Source organism: Mastigoproctus giganteus, chromosome 13 (assembly GCF_048544385.1).
Source record: "Mastigoproctus giganteus isolate SK-2022 chromosome 13, ASM4854438v1, whole genome shotgun sequence".
Lineage (NCBI taxonomy): Eukaryota > Metazoa > Arthropoda > Arachnida > Uropygi > Thelyphonidae > Mastigoproctus > Mastigoproctus giganteus.
In genome coordinates, this window is record NC_143587.1 from 118,961,027 (window position 1) to 118,981,758 (window position 20,732).

General features: G+C 37.9%; 1 protein-coding gene across 1 annotated transcript in view; it reads left to right on the top strand.

The window, feature by feature from the left end:
- Positions 1–20,732, top strand: part of La (La autoantigen-like) — a 170,102-nt gene that overhangs the window by 57,564 nt on the left and 91,806 nt on the right. The window contains exon 6 of the mRNA XM_090387469.1: positions 19,400–19,465. Coding sequence (XP_090243595.1) covers positions 19,400–19,465 — 66 coding nt within the window. The remainder of the gene's footprint in view (positions 1–19,399; positions 19,466–20,732) is intronic.

Sequence of the window (20,732 nt, forward strand, 5' to 3'; positions counted from 1 at the left end):
TAATATTGTACTCTTTCAACACTGAGACATTCTCCCGGCAGATGAGACAAATAGTCTTGTTATTTATGTTAGCAAAAAAATATTTTGTGTTCCACTCTTCATTGAAGACACGATGCTCTTGTTGAATTTTTAATTTTTTATTCATTTTTAAAATGGTGTAAGTATTATTTTTATCGCTACTGGCACCAAGATGATAACCGAAGATAATGCAAAAAAAATAACTGCGCGATGACCGTCAGAGAAAACAGATTGGAACTGCGGCCGGTCAGCAGTCCTATCCTATTACTCCACCACTGCAGCAAAGCCGTTGTCATCATCACCGGTTGTCTGTTACCGTAGTTTCACGTGGTTAGTTTATAATCGCAAATTGTACCATTATAAAAGCACCCGTTGGCTCACTCCAGTTTGTGCACAATTTCAAATTCTATCTCAATTTGAACAATACAGAGATGATAAAACAATTTACAAGTCAACAAATAATTAATTTAAACAATTTACAAGTCGACAAATTCTATAATGTATTATATATACAAATTTATTTTTCAAAAAGGCGTTGCAAAAGGCATAAAATAAGTAAACTTTTTTCGAAAATACAATTAAAGCTCGCAGGCCGCACAAAAATGTGCGGCGGGCCACATGCAGCACACGGGCCATAGTTTGCCTGGGCCTGCTCTAGATCATGCCGTTTTGGAGACTGAAACGCAACTATAGGCGACTTCTCTTAAAACGATTGAATTGTTGAGGAGGTGTCCATCCTGCAGTGGATTGATAATGGCTGTAGTTAACCATTTTTTTTTTTAAATTACGAATCCAGTTTACTCAAGTAAAAGCTGACTTTGTATTTCTGTTTTTGCCCCCTCCTCCCAAATACTTTTGCCATCTAATTCTTGATTTTTTTTTGTGGTGTGATATAGCTAAGTGGTCAAGCACAAGGATGTAGAAGCACGTGCATTTGACTGGATTGTGGTTAGCCCATTCTTCTTCTTCCAGTCACATAGTTCCCTGAGGAGCTGTTGTGGCCACCAACAATTCTTCCAACTGCATCGATTGTGCTATATGAGTGGCATTGAAAAATGTCATTCCCAAAAGTTCACTGATCCCATCCTTCCACCTAGTTGCAGGTCTTCCTTTAGCAGCAGTTTTTGGAGTTGGTTTTGTTATGGTCTCTGTGGCATCAGATAATGTGGTGGTATGCCATTGCCTACCACATGGCTGATTTTGAAAGGGGCCGGCTTTAATCATAGGAGTCATCATGCATCCCGCGAGATGCTCTTGAAGAGGAAAGGTGTCTACAACAGAGCCCTGTTTAGTGCAGAAGGCTGATTACATCTGGTTTTCGCTTGCTTTCCAGAGGTCGTCAATGTATATAAACGGATATATATTATTCATTATATTTGTACAAGTAATTATTATATTTTCAGTCAATGAATTTATTCATAAGGCGATGCTATTATTCCTCTTCTTCCTTCTTCAATGTCTAATTAATGTCCAATATTTCCAATTAGCATGAATTGTTGAGGAGGCTTCCATCCTGCAGTGGGTTGATAATGGCTGCACTTGACTTTATTTCCAATTAATTATGGTGAATATATTTTAAAATAATTTTCTCCCAAACCATAAAGCATGCAATGTTTCCTTACCATAAACATATTTTCATGTTGATTTGCGCAATCTTAACCCCCATTGAATACATTTCTTATGTTTTAAAATATTCATTATTTCAAATTTACATTCCTTTCATATAGCATTAATTTTATTATGACTGAGGGCACATTTTAACACAGCCACTACATGCAGTGCCACTATAGCATTAGTCCATATGACTGCTAAATATTGATTTTGTATTCATTGTTGCTGGAGTATAAGCAGATTTTTTTTTTTTTTTTAGGCCTTATGTAGTGAGTGGTCAGGTGGGAGGGTGCAGTATTGCACACATATCTGGGTGTCTGAGTGGACTGTGGACTAGGTCCATATGACTGCTAAATATGGCTAATGATTGTATTAATTGAAAACCCTCTGACTAGTGTGGTCACGCTGGGTTCTGAACGAGAACATATTTTTCCCACTTTCCAAACTATGGGATTAATCAACAATTTTTTACTTTACTTTATCTTTTTGCTTATTTTTAGATTCTAATAGCCATTGCACTCCACACCAGAATTGCCTCCTCTAGCAGTATATATGTATATACACTGTGATGCCACTTTATTAGGTACACCTGCCTACCAAGTAGCATATTGAGCCTCCTTTAGCCTTCAAAATCCTGTATTTGTCTAGGCATGGATTGAACAAGATGCTGAAAACGTTGTGCAGGAATGGAGTACGTTGTGCAGGCACGAGTGTGTCATGCAGTTCCTTGAGATTCGATGGAGGTGTAGGCCTGCAGCGAACAGCCCTTTCCAGTTCATCCCAAAGATGTTCAATAGGATTGAGATTCGCGGACTGAGCGGGCCACTGTAGCAAAGAAAAGTCATTGTCATGTTCCTGGAACCATTCCATAGTGATTCGGGCTTTGTGCACCGGAGCATTATCCTACTGGAAGTAACCATCTGACTGGGATAAACTGTCAACATGAACGGATGCACTTGGTCAGCAACGATGTTTAGGTATGATGTGGCATTCAGACGTGAATATATGGGTATCAATGGACCCAACATGTGCCAAGAAAGCATTCCCCACACCATAACATTGCCCCCACCACCTTGCACAGTAGTCATCAGACATGACGGGTGATATAGCCACGTACGCCAGGGATTAATGTTGTTTTCACCAAATTCTGAGCCTTCCATCAACATGATGCACCAGGAACTTTGACTCGTCTGACCAAGCAACTGTTTTCCAATCCTCGATAGTCCAGTGCTGGTGTTGCTGTGCCTACAGGAGGCCTGCTCTTTTGTTCTTCATTGATAACAAAGGTACGTGATGTGGCCGTCGGCTGTTGTAGTCCATTCACGACTAAGTGCGACTAGTGGTCTGTTGTAATATTTTGTTTTGCGCACCAAGGTTGTATTCTGACGTGATGTGCGACATTGTGGCCTGTCTGTTTGCTTGCACAATTCTAGCCATTCTCCTCTGATCTCTCTCATCAACAAGCGATTTTCTTCCATAGGAGTGCCGTTGAGAGGATGTTTTCTGTTTGTTGCACCATTCTTGATACACCCTTGAAACTGTGGTGCATGAAAAGTTTAGGAGAACTGCTGTTTCAGAGATGCTTTGTCCAGCACATCTTGCACCTACTACCATGCCACTTTTGAAGTCCGTTAGATCACTTCTTTTCTCCATTCCTGCTACGGTTTGTACGCTTAACTGATACTAGAAAAGTTGTTCTGCTGCATTTATATCCACAACTGTGGTCATGTGACTTGAAACGCTGTGGAACAAACCATTTGTGTCTACAGCAGGGGTGTACCTAATAAAGCGGCAGCAGAGTGTATATTTAAATTAATTTATTTATTTTTGTTTTGCATGGCATTGAATATAAGAAATTTTGTGTTTCAGTGGAAAACAGTAGGCAGTTTTTTCACGACTGATGTTAAGAATAAAATTTTTTGGTACTCTTTCTGTGAGGCATCATGTACATCATCACATTAATTTTTGACAAGCTTCCAGTGACACATCTGTGTTTTTCATATGATTGGGAAAGGAGAGAATTCTGCTATAAGTTTTAGTAGGAACATAATTTTATGCAAAATGACACACTGAATTGAAATTGGTAAGAAATTACTTTGTCTTTCTGGGTCTCTGGCTGTTTATTGGATGTGATATCAGCAAACAATATGTATAACTAATAGCTGCTATGGCTACAACACCATTAGAAGTCATAAGTATCTTCCCCCCCCCTGTTGGCAGTGTCATCTGTGAGTAGCAGATTTACTATCCATCACCTGTTGCTGAAAGGTCCCAGGTTAGATTTTTTTGCAGCATTGCAAGGTTTTTTTTTCATTTGGGTATATGGTTGGTATCAGGTGCAATTATAGCAATCCAGCCTAGGATACACACCATTTACAAACATACACTAAAGATGTGTGACTTTATTTGCCTTGTATTACCTCAAACAGCCCAACCCTGTTTTGGCTGTACAGTATAGCAAACTTATGAAACCATCATTGTTATCCAAATCTGTCATACCCAGTGGATCTACAGGTCACTATGATAAATTAAAGTTACCTGTACACCCACAGATGATAGTGCAAATCAGTCCTCCTATAGTATCTTCCTTCTGTTCACTGTGTTCCTCTGTTGCTATCCTATTTCCCATTAATTTGCTCCCTGAGGTTTGTTAAGGTGATGAGAGGTAAGTCTGCTATTTAGGAGACTGATATTCCAATGGAGCTGATATTTTGCTCCCATTGTAAGTCAAGTAGGTAGAATTTCAGCAAAATCTGGTTTATACCACAACACACAAATCTCTACTTGTATCTTCATGCTGGTGGGACCCTTAGTAGCACTTGATGTATCTCCCATATGCAAAAACATCTCTAGTATGTTGGAGTGTAGAACCAATGTAAGCACAGATTGAGGTGGCATGGTCCACCACACAGAGTAGAATAACAACCTTCCTTGATACTAGGCGATGCTGGGTGGTAGATGATGCTTATCTGTCCCCTGATGCAGTACTACCAATCTGCTTAATGGGAGGTGCCAAGCATCTCCCATCTCTACTATCATGCAGTATGAGTCATGTATTTTGAGGTTTTGATGGCAGTCTGATATTCCTTACATTTCACAATTACAACTTTTAAAGATGTATATACAGCCTTGGCTGTTAGACAGTACCTTGGACTGAAGCTATTGGTAATGTTCTAGGAGGCATCTGAATCATCTAATGTATAATCTTGCTCCTCTATTCTGCCAGCTGTGACTGGAAGGAGTACAAGTTGTGCATATTCTGGGGTGGGGGAACTTCCTTGGCCATTCTATATGATTTAGCTGGGTATGTTTTTACTAATGGCCACCAATGCATTTTTGTATTGGTGGCTATTAGTAATAACAAAATGATTGTTCATTTACCTGCTAGAATAGTGGACTAACCAATTTTTATACTTATAGACAATCAACCAGTACCAAATTTTTGAAGACTGCAAGAACGCCTAATAAGTGCTTGTAAAATTAATGATCTACAATACTAATTCACATTATAAAAATAAAAATCACCACCCTGTTGGTTATAGGTGAACTGTTTCATTTCTTATCAATGGCAAAATTGAATATATATATATTATGAAATCTCATTGGAGCTGAAGGAATTTCTAAAAAACCCTCTTCAGCTGTGACATTAGTTTCTGATCTCTGGTTTAGTGGCATGAATTGTTGTAGGTTTTTCAGTAAGTGTAACACATAAATTGACTTGTGAATGTGCACTTGTATAGATTTTTTTCCTGATTTATTTTCTGCTTTATTAGTTTAAATTGTCATATTAACTTATTTTCTAGAGTAGCTTTATATTCCTAGTTACGATACTTAGTTTAAAGTTTAACTTAGACAGAGATTTCGTAGATATTACTCTTCTGACTCTGACTCTGGGTGCGAGGTTAGCCTGTGCAGACATTGCTCCTTAAAGCTCTTCAAACAGAGATGTTTTTCCTGATTTATTTTCTGCTTTATTAGTTTAAATTGTCATATTAACTTATTTTCTAGAGTAGCTTTATATTCCTAGTTACGATACTTAGTTTAAAGTTTAACTTAGACAGAGATTTCGTAGATATTACTCTTCTGACTCTGACTCTGGGTGCGAGGTTAGCCTGTGCAGACATTGCTCCTTAAAGCTCTTCAAACAGAGATGTTTTTCCTGATTTATTTTCTGCTTTATTAGTTTAAATTGTCATATTAACTTATTTTCTAGAGTAGCTTTATATTCCTAGTTACGATACTTAGTTTAAAGTTTAACTTAGACAGAGATTTCGTAGATATTACTTAGTATCGGTAACGGTATCAAATCCACGTGTCACAAATTGAACGAGAGGTCTTTTAACCAAATTTAGTCGATTTATTAACCAATTGTTATATCAAATTATCTTCTATAAGTAGTTTATAGACCTAGTCAGGATCCTTAGTTTATTCTAAATTGAGATAGCGAGATTTCGAAGCTAATCAATACTTACGAGTCCGTAGAAATACCGTTCGCGAATTCCCGCCATTTTTACACAATAGCATAAGCTTAGTGTAGTATACTGCATAATATAATATTGTCAATTAATCAGTAAATCTATTAATCTTGATAAACTTTATTGTCAATTAAATTGTATTTTTAACTCTATAAATGTATATAACGACTTAATCGTAACAAATAATTAATACATAACTATAGTGGTACACGTGATACGGAAGTTGTATAAAGGGAACACTAGATACCGAAAAAAAAAAAATAAAATATATATATACAGTAAACCCCCGCTATTCGCGGTTTCGCGTATTCGCGGTCGCTGATTTAAACCTAAAAAAATGTGAATTTTAAAGCGCCGTGAACATTTTCCGCCATGAAAAAAACATGGGTGTGGCTAAAACCATTTTGCCCAGTCCACAGAGTAGTACAGTCAGTCGTCGTATAACACGTGTTTACACTACACTAATTCGATCTTACACGATTTATAAATAGGGGAACGATATCTTATATAACACGAACCGAATTCGCTTATACACGATTCGTCTTTGTGTTTACAAGAAATGGCAGTAGAACGCGGAATCACCCCAACTGAACGCAACACGATAGGAATGAAGAGAAGATTCTGAAAATGTATTTATTTTTTTATAGCAGTGAAGGGGAAACACATTTCACCATAATAACGTAAAAACCAACACAATTCCAGCTATTGGTATTATCGCAAATGCAATTAGAGTTCACTACCAGTTTATAACAGATTCCACTAGCAGAAACGAAACTGGAAATTGTTTTTATTGTTTTATGGTAGTAACCCCCAGAAATGTAAAATGTAAGCTAGTGAGGTGTTAATAGAGTTGTCTCTGCCTTTATGGTGTTGTTTATTCAGTTGCTACACGCTCACAGCTTTATGTGTATCAAGTGTGCCTCCTCATTTTGTAATTGTGCTTTATTCTCTAAAAATGAGTAAAAATAACTTAAAAGGTGTAAAAAGGAAGTGTCCTGCGCTCAATGGGTGGGGGGTGACAAAATCGCGAGCGCGGATGTTTTAAGCTAATCCTTGTTCAGTATGTGTAATGCGCTTGTCATAGAAGGTTTCATCTCTTGTTTTTAATTGATACGTTTACAAAAGTGAAAAATCTACCATTTTGCAATGTGTTGATGTAAACGGACTTTTTCGAGCGTGTTAAAGTTAAAAGAAAGTGACTTTATTGTGGACAAGTTCTTTTCTAATCCTACAAAAATATGGCCGCGAATAAAAAGGGAATTGTGAAAAGATCAAAGAAGGTGATGACATTAGCGAGTAAAACTGCATTGTTAGACAAAATTTCTAATGGTGAAAGTGTCTCCTCAGTGGCAAAACATTATAAAATCAACAAGTCAACGGTACGATCAATCAAGAAATCGGAAGAAAAAATCTGCGTGTCCGTGAAAACGCGCTAATTGCATCAAAAATTTGTTCTATAACTCGTGATGTGAAATTAGAAAAAAATGGAAAAGGCTTTAAATCTGTGGATAGAAGACCGAACTCAAAATAAAATTCCGTTAAGTTCACTCATCATTCGTGAAAAGGCAAAACACCTTTATCAACACTTTAGTGAAACTGGTGATAGCACTGGCGGGATAAGTTTTTTAGCCAGCAAAGGCTGGTTTGAAAGATTTAAAAATCGATATGGTTATTTTTCGCCCAGCAACCCATGTTCTTGATATGTTTTTGAAAGGTTTCTTTAAAATGTCTAATAAATATGTACAGTATTACATTTAATAAATTGTTTCTTATTTTCATTTCGATGCCTTATGCTTTTTTTTTTTTTTATGTACTTACTCTCTACGTTTGTCTATGTACATAGTCATATTATGTAGGTAAATACACATAATACGTACAGACAAAATTTTAGACTAATTTTTGTTATATATTTCATACTTTGGAACGGAACCCTTTTATTACCATGGGCGCCATAACTCAGTATTCGCGTTTTCAGTATTCGCGGAATTTCTCAGGAACGTAACCCCCGCGAATAGCGGGGGTTTACTGTATATATAACATAACTGTTTTGGGATATAACTTAAGGATTTAATTTTTGTTTTAAATTTTATTGAATTAAATTGGAATCATGACTCTGACCAGAGCAGCAAAGCAAAAGGCTCAAGCTAATGGGAGTGCTGTGGTTCAGGGGAGAACTGAGGGGGGGCAGTTGCCCCCCTCAGAACTGAATCACAGTCTATTAAAATGCACTGTTTGCTTGATGTTTGCGGAGCAGTCGGGTACGGGACATGATACTGCCAAGGGGGATGTCTTTGTGTGTGCACGATGTAAGGAGTGCAAGGAAATCAGGCGACAACTCAGCGTTGTTATGGGCCTTTATGAGACCTTGAAGGACAGGGTGGATGCCCTCGAAGGAAATAAATTGAGGGGCCCATCAAGCTCTCAGCTGCCCACATCAACGCCAGAGCTTGCACTTGTCATCAGGCAACACAGGGGCAGCCCCCTAGGCAGAATGCGCTGGTCCCACAGGAACTAGTAGTTGTTGGTGACTCTATTGTCAGGGAAACGGGGAACATGCTTTGTAAAAAGGATAGGTGGAATAGGACCAGGGTATGTCTGCCAGGGGCAAAGGTTGATGACGTTGTAGAGCGGATATCATCTTTTAAGGGCACAAAAGGTGATATAGTTGTACACGTTGGCACTAATGATATTAATAGTAGGAGACCGGCGGAATTACTTAGCAAGTACAGGTCACTGTTGAAAAAAAGCCGTGAATTAGGGTTGAACTTGAAAGTGTCTGCAATTCTGCCCAGACACGATAGGAGGGAGTATATGATGAGAGCCTTGTCGATCAATTCGGCCCTGGAGGGATTGTGCAAGGCTCAAGGGGTAGAATTTTTTTCAGCCTGGACTGTACTTGTTAACAGGAGAGATTGCTTCTACAGTGATGGGATACACTTAAATAGAAAGGGTGCAAGAATTTTTGCTGATGCTGTCGAGGCAGTGTTAGGTGGGTCGGAAAACTGCTAGTTGGGGGGGATACAAGGACTAATAGATTAACAGTAGCCACTGGCAGAGGTGGAAGTGATTCTTGCACTGCTTCTATTCAAATGAGCAGAAGTCTGAAAAACAAGATGCAGGATATTTCAGAGACTGCTGGTAGTCATTGCGTTACTAGTAAACACATGGGTTGTGTTAGGGTAGCTAAGAATAGAAACAGGTGCATGTATACCTGCGTGTACACCAATGCCAGGAGTTTGGTAAATAAATTTGATGAATTTGAGGTATTGCTCAAAACATCAAAGGCAGATATTGTTGGGATATCAGAGACGTGGTGTCACACAGATATAAGTAATGCGGAACTGGAATTTGGGGAATACAATGTATATAGAAAGGATAGACAGGACAGGAGGGGAGGAGGGGTTATGCTATTAATTAAGAAACACATAAAGTCAAAGGAAGTGAAGCCAGTTGACATCGATGGACAGGGCAGTGTCGAGTCAGTTTGGTGTGACATAAGCATAGGGAAATCAAAATTGAGAGTGGGAGTGTGCTATAGGCCTAATGACTCTGATGAGTATAATAATATATTGTACAGGGAAATAGAGTGGGCCAGTAAATCAGAGAGTCTTATAATGGGGGATTTTAATTTCCCAGATATTGACTGGAATTTCTGGGTTGGTCACTCGCACACTAGCAAGGCTTTTGTGGATTTATTGGATGATTGTTTTCTACATCAGCATGTTCGTGAGGCAACAAGAGGGAGCAATACTCTTGATCTGATTATCAGTAGTGATTCTTCATGCATTAAGAATCTGCAGATAAATGAACCACTAGGTGGCAGTGATCACAGTGTGTTGAAGTGGGATTTACTCAAGGAGGTAACTACCATCAGAGGTAAAGGGAAGGGTTTTTGTTTTCGTAAAGGCGACTATGATGGTCTGAGACAGTATTTAAATTCTATACAGTGGGACCAAGTGATGATGTTACCAACAGCAAACTCAAAATGGGAAGCATTCAAGGAACTAATCTTGGTGGCTACCAGGCTTTACATACCAACTAAGAAATATTGTTCAAGCTTTAGGCCTAAATGGTTGTCAGATGGACTAATGAGACATGTGGCAGAGAAGAAAAACGCATGGGATACATACAAATTAATGGGTGACATGGAAGCCTATGATAGATATAAGTTGGTCTGTAACCAAGTCACAAAGGAGATTAGGCAGGCAAAGGCAGACTACGAAAAATCCTTGGCAAAGGATGCAAAGAAAAACAGAAAGGAGTTCTTTACATACTTGAACTCGAGAAGGAAAGGGATGAATCAGATTGGTCCACTGGATATTGATGGTTCAACAGTTGAGGATCCTGCTCAGGTGGCTAACAATCTAAACGAGTATTTTGCATCTACATTCACGCATGAGGAGTTATTCAGGAAGGAGAATGATGTAGGTAAAGTAAACATTGGCAGTGAGCTGGATGATTTTGTAATAACTGAGAGGAAAGTGGAGGAGAGATTGTTGAGGATAAACATAAAAAAGGCACCTGGGGTGGATGGGATCTATCCAGTTATATTAAAGGAGGCAGCAAAGGAAGTATGCAAACCCCTAGCCATAATTATGAGAGCTTCTTTGGACTCAGGGGAGGTACCCATAGACTGGAGATGCGCAAATGTAACCCCAATTCACAAAGGAGGATCAAAGGCTGACACAAGTAATTATAGACCTGTTAGTTTAACTTCTGTTCCAGGTAAATTAATGGAGGCACTGGTTAAAGAAGCACTGCAGGATCATCTAGACAAGAATTCAGTTATAGCTCAGACGCAGCATGGTTTTGTTAAGGGCAGGTCTTGCCTGACCAATTTGATTGGATACTATGATGTAGTCACAAAAGAACTGGATGCAGGGAATAACTTTGATATTATATATTTGGATCTTAGAAAGGCTTTTGATACTGTTGCACATGGAAGACTGCTGCACAAATTGGAGCAGTGTGGCATTGGAGGCAAATTGCTGCTATGGATAAGGGGATGGTTGAGTGGCAGAAGACAGAGTGGTAATCAATGGACACTGCTCAACGTGGACTAATGTTATTAGTGGAGTTCCTCAAGGTTCAGTGTTGGGTCCATTGTTGTTTTCGGTGTTTATGAATGATATTGATGATGGGATATCAAGTTTAATGTCTAAGTTTGCAGATGATACAAAGGTTGGCAGGGTCGTTAAGGACACTACTGACGCTATGCTGCTGCAACAGGATCTGGAAAGGTTGAACAGATGGGCTGAGAGGTGGCAAATGAAGTTTAACATTGACAAATGTAAAGTACTACATATGGGTAACAGTAACCCCAGAGCAATGTATCAACTCTGCGGTACTACACTGACAGTGGTGGAGAATGAAAAGGACCTGGGGGTAATTGTGCAGGCAGATATGAAGTTCTCTGAGCAGTGCAGACGAGCTGCAAGAGTAGCTCATGGTGTCTTGTCAATGATATACAGGAATTTTTCTAGCAGGGATAAGGAGGTGATTATTCCCTTGTATAAGGCAATGGTTAGGCCACATCTTGAGTACTGTATACAGGTCTGGAGGCCTCATTTCAAGAAGGATGTAGAGCTCTGCTGGAACGGGTACAGAGAAGGGCAACAAGATTAGTAAATGGAACAAAGGGTTGCTCTTACGAAGAAAGGCTTAAGTTTTGCAAATTACTGAGTCTGGAGACTAGGCACCGGCGAGGTGATCTGATAGAGGTGTATAAGGCTTTGAATGGTTTGAGCATGCTCAATGCCAATGGGATTCTTCATCTTTCTCAGAATAATCACCTCAGAGGGCATATTCAAATTGAGGAAGGACGGATGTCGGATAGATGTGCGGAAATTTGCCTTTGGCCAGCGGGTGGTTGGTTGGTGGAACCGACTTCCATCACTTGTTGTTGAAGTTGATAGCCTAAACAAATTTAAAGCTCAACTGGACAGGTATTTCGAACGAACGGAGGGGTGAAATGGGAGAGGGTTTTTTTTTTTTTTTTTTTTTTTGGCTGATGCTGAATAAGCTTGCTTTCTTGCATCATATGCCTCTACTAATGCTAATGCTAATTTCATATGTGATAAATACCATATGAATTGATGCATTGTGACCAAAGTAGTTGAACCAAAATGAAACCAACCACTCTCCACAAGTAACAACAACTAAAGCACAGCAGATATGAAATGAAAATGGCAAATACTTTTCTGCACAAAAGCCATTGTGCTTTGTCTGAATTTTCTTTATATCATATTATTATTAGCCATATGGTGCAAGGAAGCTTGAGGAGGCGCCTGTGTAGCCAGGTGGGCAGGAGCAGCAGTGCATAGCACATGCTTCTTGATTAGACAGGGGTTCGAACCAGTGTCCACCAAATACGGAGGATGCGGAAAGGTCAGGGAATGACCACTGCATATCCCCGGAGCAATATGGCCTTAGTTGCTAATGCTCCTTAAAACCAAATAACAAAAAAACTGTTACCCTGAGAGAGAGAGAGAGAGAGAGAGAGAGAGAGAGAGAGAGAGAGAGAGAGAGAGAGAGAGAGAGAGAGAGAGAGAGAGAGAGAGAAGTAGTAGAAGGGAATCACCAAGAAAGAGAAGAATGATGATATGCCATTTTAGTAAACATATCCTTACAATACATATCCTCACAGTTGGAAGAAATGTGATTGAATGATTGAAAAGCATATTTGGAATAAAAATTACATTATTTCACTTTTATCACTATTAATTATTGATAACATCATCAGCAGAATTGTTTACTATTTTACTACATGTTTTTTTTGATTTAGGAGGTAAATAAAATGGAATTAATTTTTTCCACATATTATAGTGGATTGTAATTATTTGTTATCCATTACTAAAATTCATGCCATTCATTTTTTTCACAAATATCATATTTGTGAAATAAATGAATGGCATGAAGATCTATATACTCTATTTTTAGAAATCTTTGACTTGTTTTCAACTTAAAAGTAGGCTCTCTTAGGTATTCCATGAGTGGCTGGTGTATAGGTAAAGTGTTGTTTGAAGTTAATAATAAAGCACTTAAAACCTACATTGGTATTATTGTGCTTATTTCTGAATTGGAATTATGTACATAACATTTTGTGGCATTTTCTTACCACTACTTCAGTGAATGCAAAGACAGTAACTAATTATTATTATTGTGAATTCTTAAAAAAATTTTTTTAGTAGAATTAAATGTTTTAGTAAATCAAACCTAGATCTAATTAGAATTTTGTTTTAAGGTTAATTTTATATAGTAAATAACAATAATATGGATCTTTGTTCTTAATATTATAGAACAAAATAAATGCAAACAAAAAAATCAGACATCTTGTAAACTTATAATACTGATTTACTTCATCAGTTAACATTAAAAAAACATTAAAATCACAATTTAAATTTAAATGAAGGCTAACAGTAAAGACTGAAGAAATGGGCTGTAAGTTAACAATAAACAAAAATTTTAGATTTTCTCATGAAGCTTTTTAAACATGTTTTTAAAGTTTTTCATCATTGAATTAGGCAGTATTATACATCAATATAGACATCTGATCTGTTAATTTAATGCATTTATTTTTAGCATTTGCCCTTTGTTCAAATCTTCAACAGACGTGCCTAAATTTCTGTAGCTGTAAACTAGCTTTACTAAAAGTGTAGGTGCGTTTTTTTTTAATCATTGAATAAAGTTAAACTGAATAGTGTGGTTATATCCATTTTAGCTTTATGGGTTATTGTTTAGGTGCGCTCTGTGTTGTTCCAGTCAATTTTCTTTTTGCAGATATGATTCAGCCTCCACTTAATTTAAAATGGCCTCAAAAGTGACCAATTAAATCAGCAAGAACTAAACGATTTGGTATGATGCAGGAAGAATTTAACGTTAGAAATGAATTTGGATATTGAGATGGAAAGTTAGTATGGAGAAATTGTATATAGAGCTTAATACACAGCTTGAAATTCCCTTGACTTGTGTGTTATTTCAAGGGAAGGCAATAAGCTTTTATGGAGTTGTTAAGAAAACTTTTTCCTCAGTGATACAATGCCAAATCTTTCATTGTTGGGAAGTGCTGTTTGATAGATCTGTGTTGTGCTGTGTAGGGAGAGTGATTTAAATTGGCCAGAGATACTAGTTGAGACAGTGTTTGCATTTTTCTTCTGGAAAAACTGCCTCTTAATCATGGATTCACTTAGCAATCTGTTTTCATTGGTCCATTGTCCCCAAGTTCTTGCTTTAGCTTGAAATTTGTCAAAAGTGTATCTGTTTTTCCTCTTTTCTTTTTTCTGATTTAATTCTAATCTTTAAAAACTCGAGGCTGTTCAGCTATCTGAGGCCTAGAGCTCTCTTGCTTTTGCCATTTATTTCAAAATGCTATAAGATTATGTTTTGTGGATCATTTTATTATTTTGGGCTCTGACTCTTAGGAAATGGATCATTGTATACATTTTTATTATATACAAGGGGGGGTTCAAAATGATTTGTATTCACCCAGAAGTAGTTATGATAGAAGGTATAAACAAACACCATGTATTACACTTTCATCATCAGACTGTCATTTTGTCACATACAAAATGACACATTTGCCATCTCTCAATACACTTCCACAGGCCAGTTTTGAAGGACAGTCCTCTGACTGTCCTTCAAACCACAACTCTTCAGCAGCAAAGTGTTTTCTGTGAAGAAAGGACTTCGGAGTAGAAAAGAGAAAGAAATCCGAGGGTGCTGGGTTGGGTAATAAGCAGGATGTGCAATATTTTAAACCCACATTCGTGGGCACCTCACTGCAGCATATGAGCAATGCTCAGGGGCATTATCATGGAGCAGCCACAGACCTTTTGACAGCTTTCCCCCATCTTTTTTCTTTTATAGCAGTGTGTAGCTTTATGAAGGTAATAGTATTACACCATGCTGCTGATCCCAAAAAACTGACGGCATCACCTTGCTAGTACTTGGTTGTTCCTTTGCCTTTTTGGAAGGGAGTGTTGGTGATTATGCATGCTTCCATTGGATCCAAGTTTCATACATGGTGACTAGCCACGAAAAAACTCCTTGCTTTTCCATGCACATTGTGGCTTTTCCTTTTTCAGAGATTTGGGAACCCATCTAGCAAATATGTATCTGTTGATTGTTGATGTTCTCCACAGACCCTACATTAATGTGGAGTCTGCAGCTAGTTCTTTGATGGTAATGTGTCAGTCTTCCAGGATGAATGCCTCAGTTTTTGCAGCACTCTCTTCTGTTACAGCAGTTGTTGGGCATCTTGGGATTTCTTCATCATGCATTAAGGTTCTTCCACAGTTGAATTGTTTATACCAATGTGCAACGACTCTGAAACTTGGGCAGCCCATAAACAGTGACCATTTCTTTGCAGATTATTTTGGATGTTTTCCCCTTGCAGAAAGAGGAACCAAATCACTGATCTGTATTCCACTTTATCTATTGTGACACTACATTCAGTGTTGCAAAGACTTGTTAGATCAAAACCAAATATCTGTGGTTGCTATAGAGATTTCAAGGTAACAAAAAAAAAAAAAAAATTCATCTTTCTATCACAACTATTTCTGGGTGAATAAAAATCTCTTTTTTTTTACCCCCCCCATACATTTCATTTTATTTTAATAAATATATGCATTTTGGTCATTTGCTTTTTCAATGAAAGTTCAGTGTAGAAAAGGAGCTGACCTCCTTTAGGGTTCATTTCATACTCAAGAGTAGGGTTTCTGTAATGTCTTTGTGTATTCATTTAACCTTCTAGCAAGCTCACAATCTCTTAGCCCCACCCAATCCATGAAAAACGTCTTTACTGCTCATCATTCAGGTTGTCCAGCACACTGGACAGTCTGCATGCTGTGGCTCATGGTAACTTCCTATAAAAGTGTTTTCTTTGATTTCTCTGTTGAAAATTCTATAAGGTATCAGTAATTAATTAGGAAAAGCCTAATTGTTGATCAATGTATGAATACTACTATGCCAGCTGATTTATGGTATGGGGTGGAAGCTGAAAGATGTCGTCCCCGAAAGTCATTTTCCATCTCTGAAGGGTAATTTATATCAAGCTAATTATTTATGGCTGCACTGAGTGCCAAGGTCACTCTTTCAACATTTTCTGGTTTGATGAGTTGCCATTATGCTTGATGTCTGCTGTGCATCAAATTACTTGTGTCTCTGATCATAGCCCTAAATGTTATGGGAATTTGATGCTGTAATGTGGAGATAAAATGATACATTTGATCCATTTATTATTTTTATCTAAAAATGTGTTTGGAAACTATGTCAATACATGGTCTCTTTCCAATGTGTATTTGACCAAGGGAAAAATTTTGACAGATGACCATTGATAGCTGTGATGTAAATTTCTAATTTTAGTATGTGAAAATTGACCACATTTATTTGAAAATTTCTTTGGAAATAAACTGTTATAGGTATAAATAAGGTGTTTTTAACATAGTATTTATAAAATGTTGACTGAGGTTGTAAGAAGTGATTACTTCTGTTACAAAATTGCTACCACCATAATTTTTGTGTTTAGAAAATAATATGAGGGTTATCCTAAAAGTAATACACAAAAGCAGTTAATTTACAATTAATTTATTTTATAACATAATTTACGTTAAAAACCTTTGGTGTATTTTCCTTCCCATTTATGACTGATTCCCACTGTTTGGGTAAATTTTGATTGCCACTTAACTGTTTGCTGAGGTTAAGCACAGCTTAACTTCAGCAAACAGTGAAGTAAAAAACAGTTAAGTGAAAAAAACAGTTAAAGTAAAAATCCAGTGCTTCTAAAGATAGAAATCTTTGTCCGTGCAATGGTTTTTTGAACTTGGAGAATAAATCATAATCGCAAAGGTTCATCAGAACCGTGGAGAGAGATAGTGTAAAAATGACTGTTGTGTTTTCCATAGATGTTCTTGGTCTGCCTGAGCATTGCTTGACTTCAACACTTGTCTTACCTTGACGAAACCTTTGAGATCACCGTGAAATTGTACTATGATCTACTGCTGACCTTACCTGCAACAATTCATAAATCTGTGTCTGCATCCCACCATGTAAAGTTTCAGTTTTGATAAAAGATCTTTGATCTGAAACTGTAATCTGACCCAAAGTAATATCTCTTCACAAACATTCAGTGCAGGAACTGTTTCAAGCACACTAATGTTAAGGTGAAACTTCAAATTATTAACCTGATAAATGTCATTTGTGTGTGGAGGAGCACGCATGTATTGTATGTTACTTTTGGGATAACTCTCGTATCGTTATGATACCTTACCAAGTAAAATTTTCAAATAGAAACCTCTATTGGTAATTTTTTTTATTGCAATTAGATAAATGATTTCCAGTTTTTCATTGGATAAATGATTTCCATTTTTGTGCATGGTTAAAAACCTGGAATTACTCACAGTGAAATCCCGAATTTGCTCTTCAGTCCTTCTGTAAATCTACTCAGGAAGTAACCTCCATACTGTTATTCAGCATTGATAAATATGATACACTGCAAGATTTCCTCTGTAATTAGCATATTATAAGTGAAAACTTAAACTACTTGAAAAAATTAACACAACAAAATGTTTTTGTATGAATATTTTATTGTGAACAGTGTTGTTGAAGCCGAATGTTTGATATAATAGGCATCCTGGCATGCAAATTACAAGTATCCAATAGAAATCAATCTACCACCTTACAGAGCCACACATGCAAATTATTCATGCCTATATAAACATGGGTTGTGACCACATCACTTCATTCCTGTTGGTTTGGCTTGTTCAGTGGGATAGCTACATCTCCAGTATATAGGATGGCAAGTCATCATCATTTAGACGATTCTTTGAAATGGCAGGCCGTTGGACCTGAAGCCGGGCAGTCGCACGCACAGGTGCTACTTTGGCTTAATGTATCACACAGTGTCGTCTCGGCACTATGGAAGCAGTTTCAGGAGCCATTGCAAAAAGAGCTGGCTAGGGTCACCCGAGGGCTACGTCAACTAGAATAGACTGCTATCTGGTGCTAACAGCAAGACAGCCCTACGATGTCCTGTCATCAACTGTCCCTTGAGGTTGCGGCACCTCCGTAGCCAGGTGGGCAGGAGCAGCAGTGGGTAGCACATACTTCTTGATTAGACCGGAGTTCGAGCCCGTGAGTCACCAAATACGGAGGATGCGGAAAGGTCAGGGAATGACCACCGCATATCCCCGGAGCAGTATGGCCGTAGTTGCTAATGCTCCTAAAAACCAAATAACAACAACATCCTTGAGATTGCTGCGACTACAGGTAAAAAAATTTCCAGCTGGACTGTGTTAAAAAGGCTCCATTCAAGTGGGCTCTATGCAAGGAAGCCAGTGGTTTTTATTCCATTAACTCCAAACCACTGCAGAGCTTGTCGAAACTAGTGCCACGAAAATGTGACTTGGAATCCTGATGAATGGGGTACAGTTCTGTTCTCTGATGAGTCCCTTTTTAGCCTATGAACAGATTCTAGACCTTATTTCATCTGGAGACTATGACGAATGTGGTACCATCCCTCCAACAACAGAAAAAGGGGCACTTTCGGTGGAGGTGGTGTTCTCATGTGGGGCAGAATAATGATCAATGGCTGCATCCCTCTTCATGTTTTTGATAGGAGTACCGTAACTGTGTAGAGGTACTGAGAATGGATCCTTGAACCCTATGTGTGACTTTTTAGAGGTGCAGTTGGCCCAGATTTTCTTTTCATGCATAACAACATTCCTCCACCACTTCACAAGTGGTGGAGGAATATCTTGAAACTGAATATACCTAATGACTGCTGTGGCCAGCACAATCACAGACTTAAATCCGATTTAACTTGTGTGGGATGCTCTTGGGCATTGCATTGCACACTGACAGTGAACTGCTCGGTTACATGGTAAGCTAAAGTCTGCACTGGTGGAAGAATGGGATTTGTTGGTGCAGAATCTTATAGACACCCTTATATCAAGCATGGTTCATTGCTGTCAGGCCTGTTTAGCCGTTGGAGGGGATCATATGCCATACTTATATCATGGCCATATTTTCTTTTTGGTAATTCTTATAGAAGCTCTATAAATGGCCCTTATACCTGTTCGAAGTTTCTGGCTGTCTCTTCATTTCATCATTATTCTATGGTATACCACCATATAAAATTTTTTCCGCTCCATTGCAAGCTGCACGAGTTACACCACAATTTCTACATGTTCCGTTAATTTTGTCAAGTAGTGTAGGCTAGTGTTAGCTAAATGATTGATTATTGTGAAATGTTTTAGACTATTATTTGACAGTGGTGAACCTATCTTTCTATATTGCAGATACTCTCAACAGATTTTGATGTTATTAATGGAGCATTAAAAAAATCTCCAACTCAGCTGATGGAGGTGAGTTATATTGGATGTTTTGTTTAGCACTAAAATAATTAATATGTAAAATTACATTGGTGTGATTAGATGAGAAGTTATGAGCACAAAGTGGAGGATGGATCTCATCCTCCATTTGATCATTCTAGAATTGCACAAACCCTTTGAAATGTTGTGTAATACTGTGGTTGTCAACCTTTTTAATAACATCACCTAAACCTCAAGAAATTTCTTGTGCATTAAGGACCACTTTTATATTTGCAGTAAAGGTCTTGGGCCACAAAGAATATGCAGGACAGAATTGCAAAAATTTGCCTTCAGATGGAGAGTAATTAATTGTACCAAATGAAATTTGGTATTGTTGTGGAAGTGGATAATTTGGTGAATTAAAGGAAGGATTACAGAATTGTTAGAGGGGATGTACAGATGAATTTTTTTTTTTTTTTGGATGATGCTGGCTAAGCTCATGCTTAGCATTATTTTCCACAACTAATAATATTAAACTATAAATGGATTATATTAATAATAATAATTGTTTAATACATTAATATGTACTTGTACTCAATCTGTATAGTATAAATTAAGTTGTTATAGGCATACCTGTATCTCTCATTACTGTTAATGGGGTTTTTGCCTACTACAACAAGGTCTGTTTTATTGTCAGTTTGAGAAACACTGCTCTATGTTTGAGAAACACTGCTCTATGTTGTTTCACCAAATACAGGATGCATTTCTCATAGGATTCATTTGGCTAGTGAAGAAATTGATTGAAAATAGTCTATTGTATTTCATTTTCTGATTGGAATCCTATCAATTCAAGATATGAAGTTCTCTGAGCAATGGAGACAGACTGCCAGGACAGCTCGTGGAGTTTTGTCAATGATATACAAGAATTTTGCTAGCAGGGATAAGGAGGTGATTATCCCATTGTATGAGATAATGGCCAGGCCACATCTTGAGTACTGCATACAGGTCTGGAGGCTTCATTTTAGGAAGGATGTGGAGCTGCCAGTATGAGTACAGAGAAGGGCAACAAGATTGGTGAGCAGAACAAAGGGGTGCTCTTATGAAGAAGAAAGGCTTCAGTTATGTAAATTGTAGTGTCTGGAGACTAGGCACCTTCGTGGTGATCTCATTGAGGTGTGTAAGGCTTTGAATGGATTGGCCAGCTCAATGCTGATGGGATCCTTCCTCTTGCTCAGACCTCACACATGAGAGGGAACAAATTCAAATTGAGGAAGGACGGTTGCAGAATAGATATGTGGAAGTGTGTGGTTGATTGCTGGAA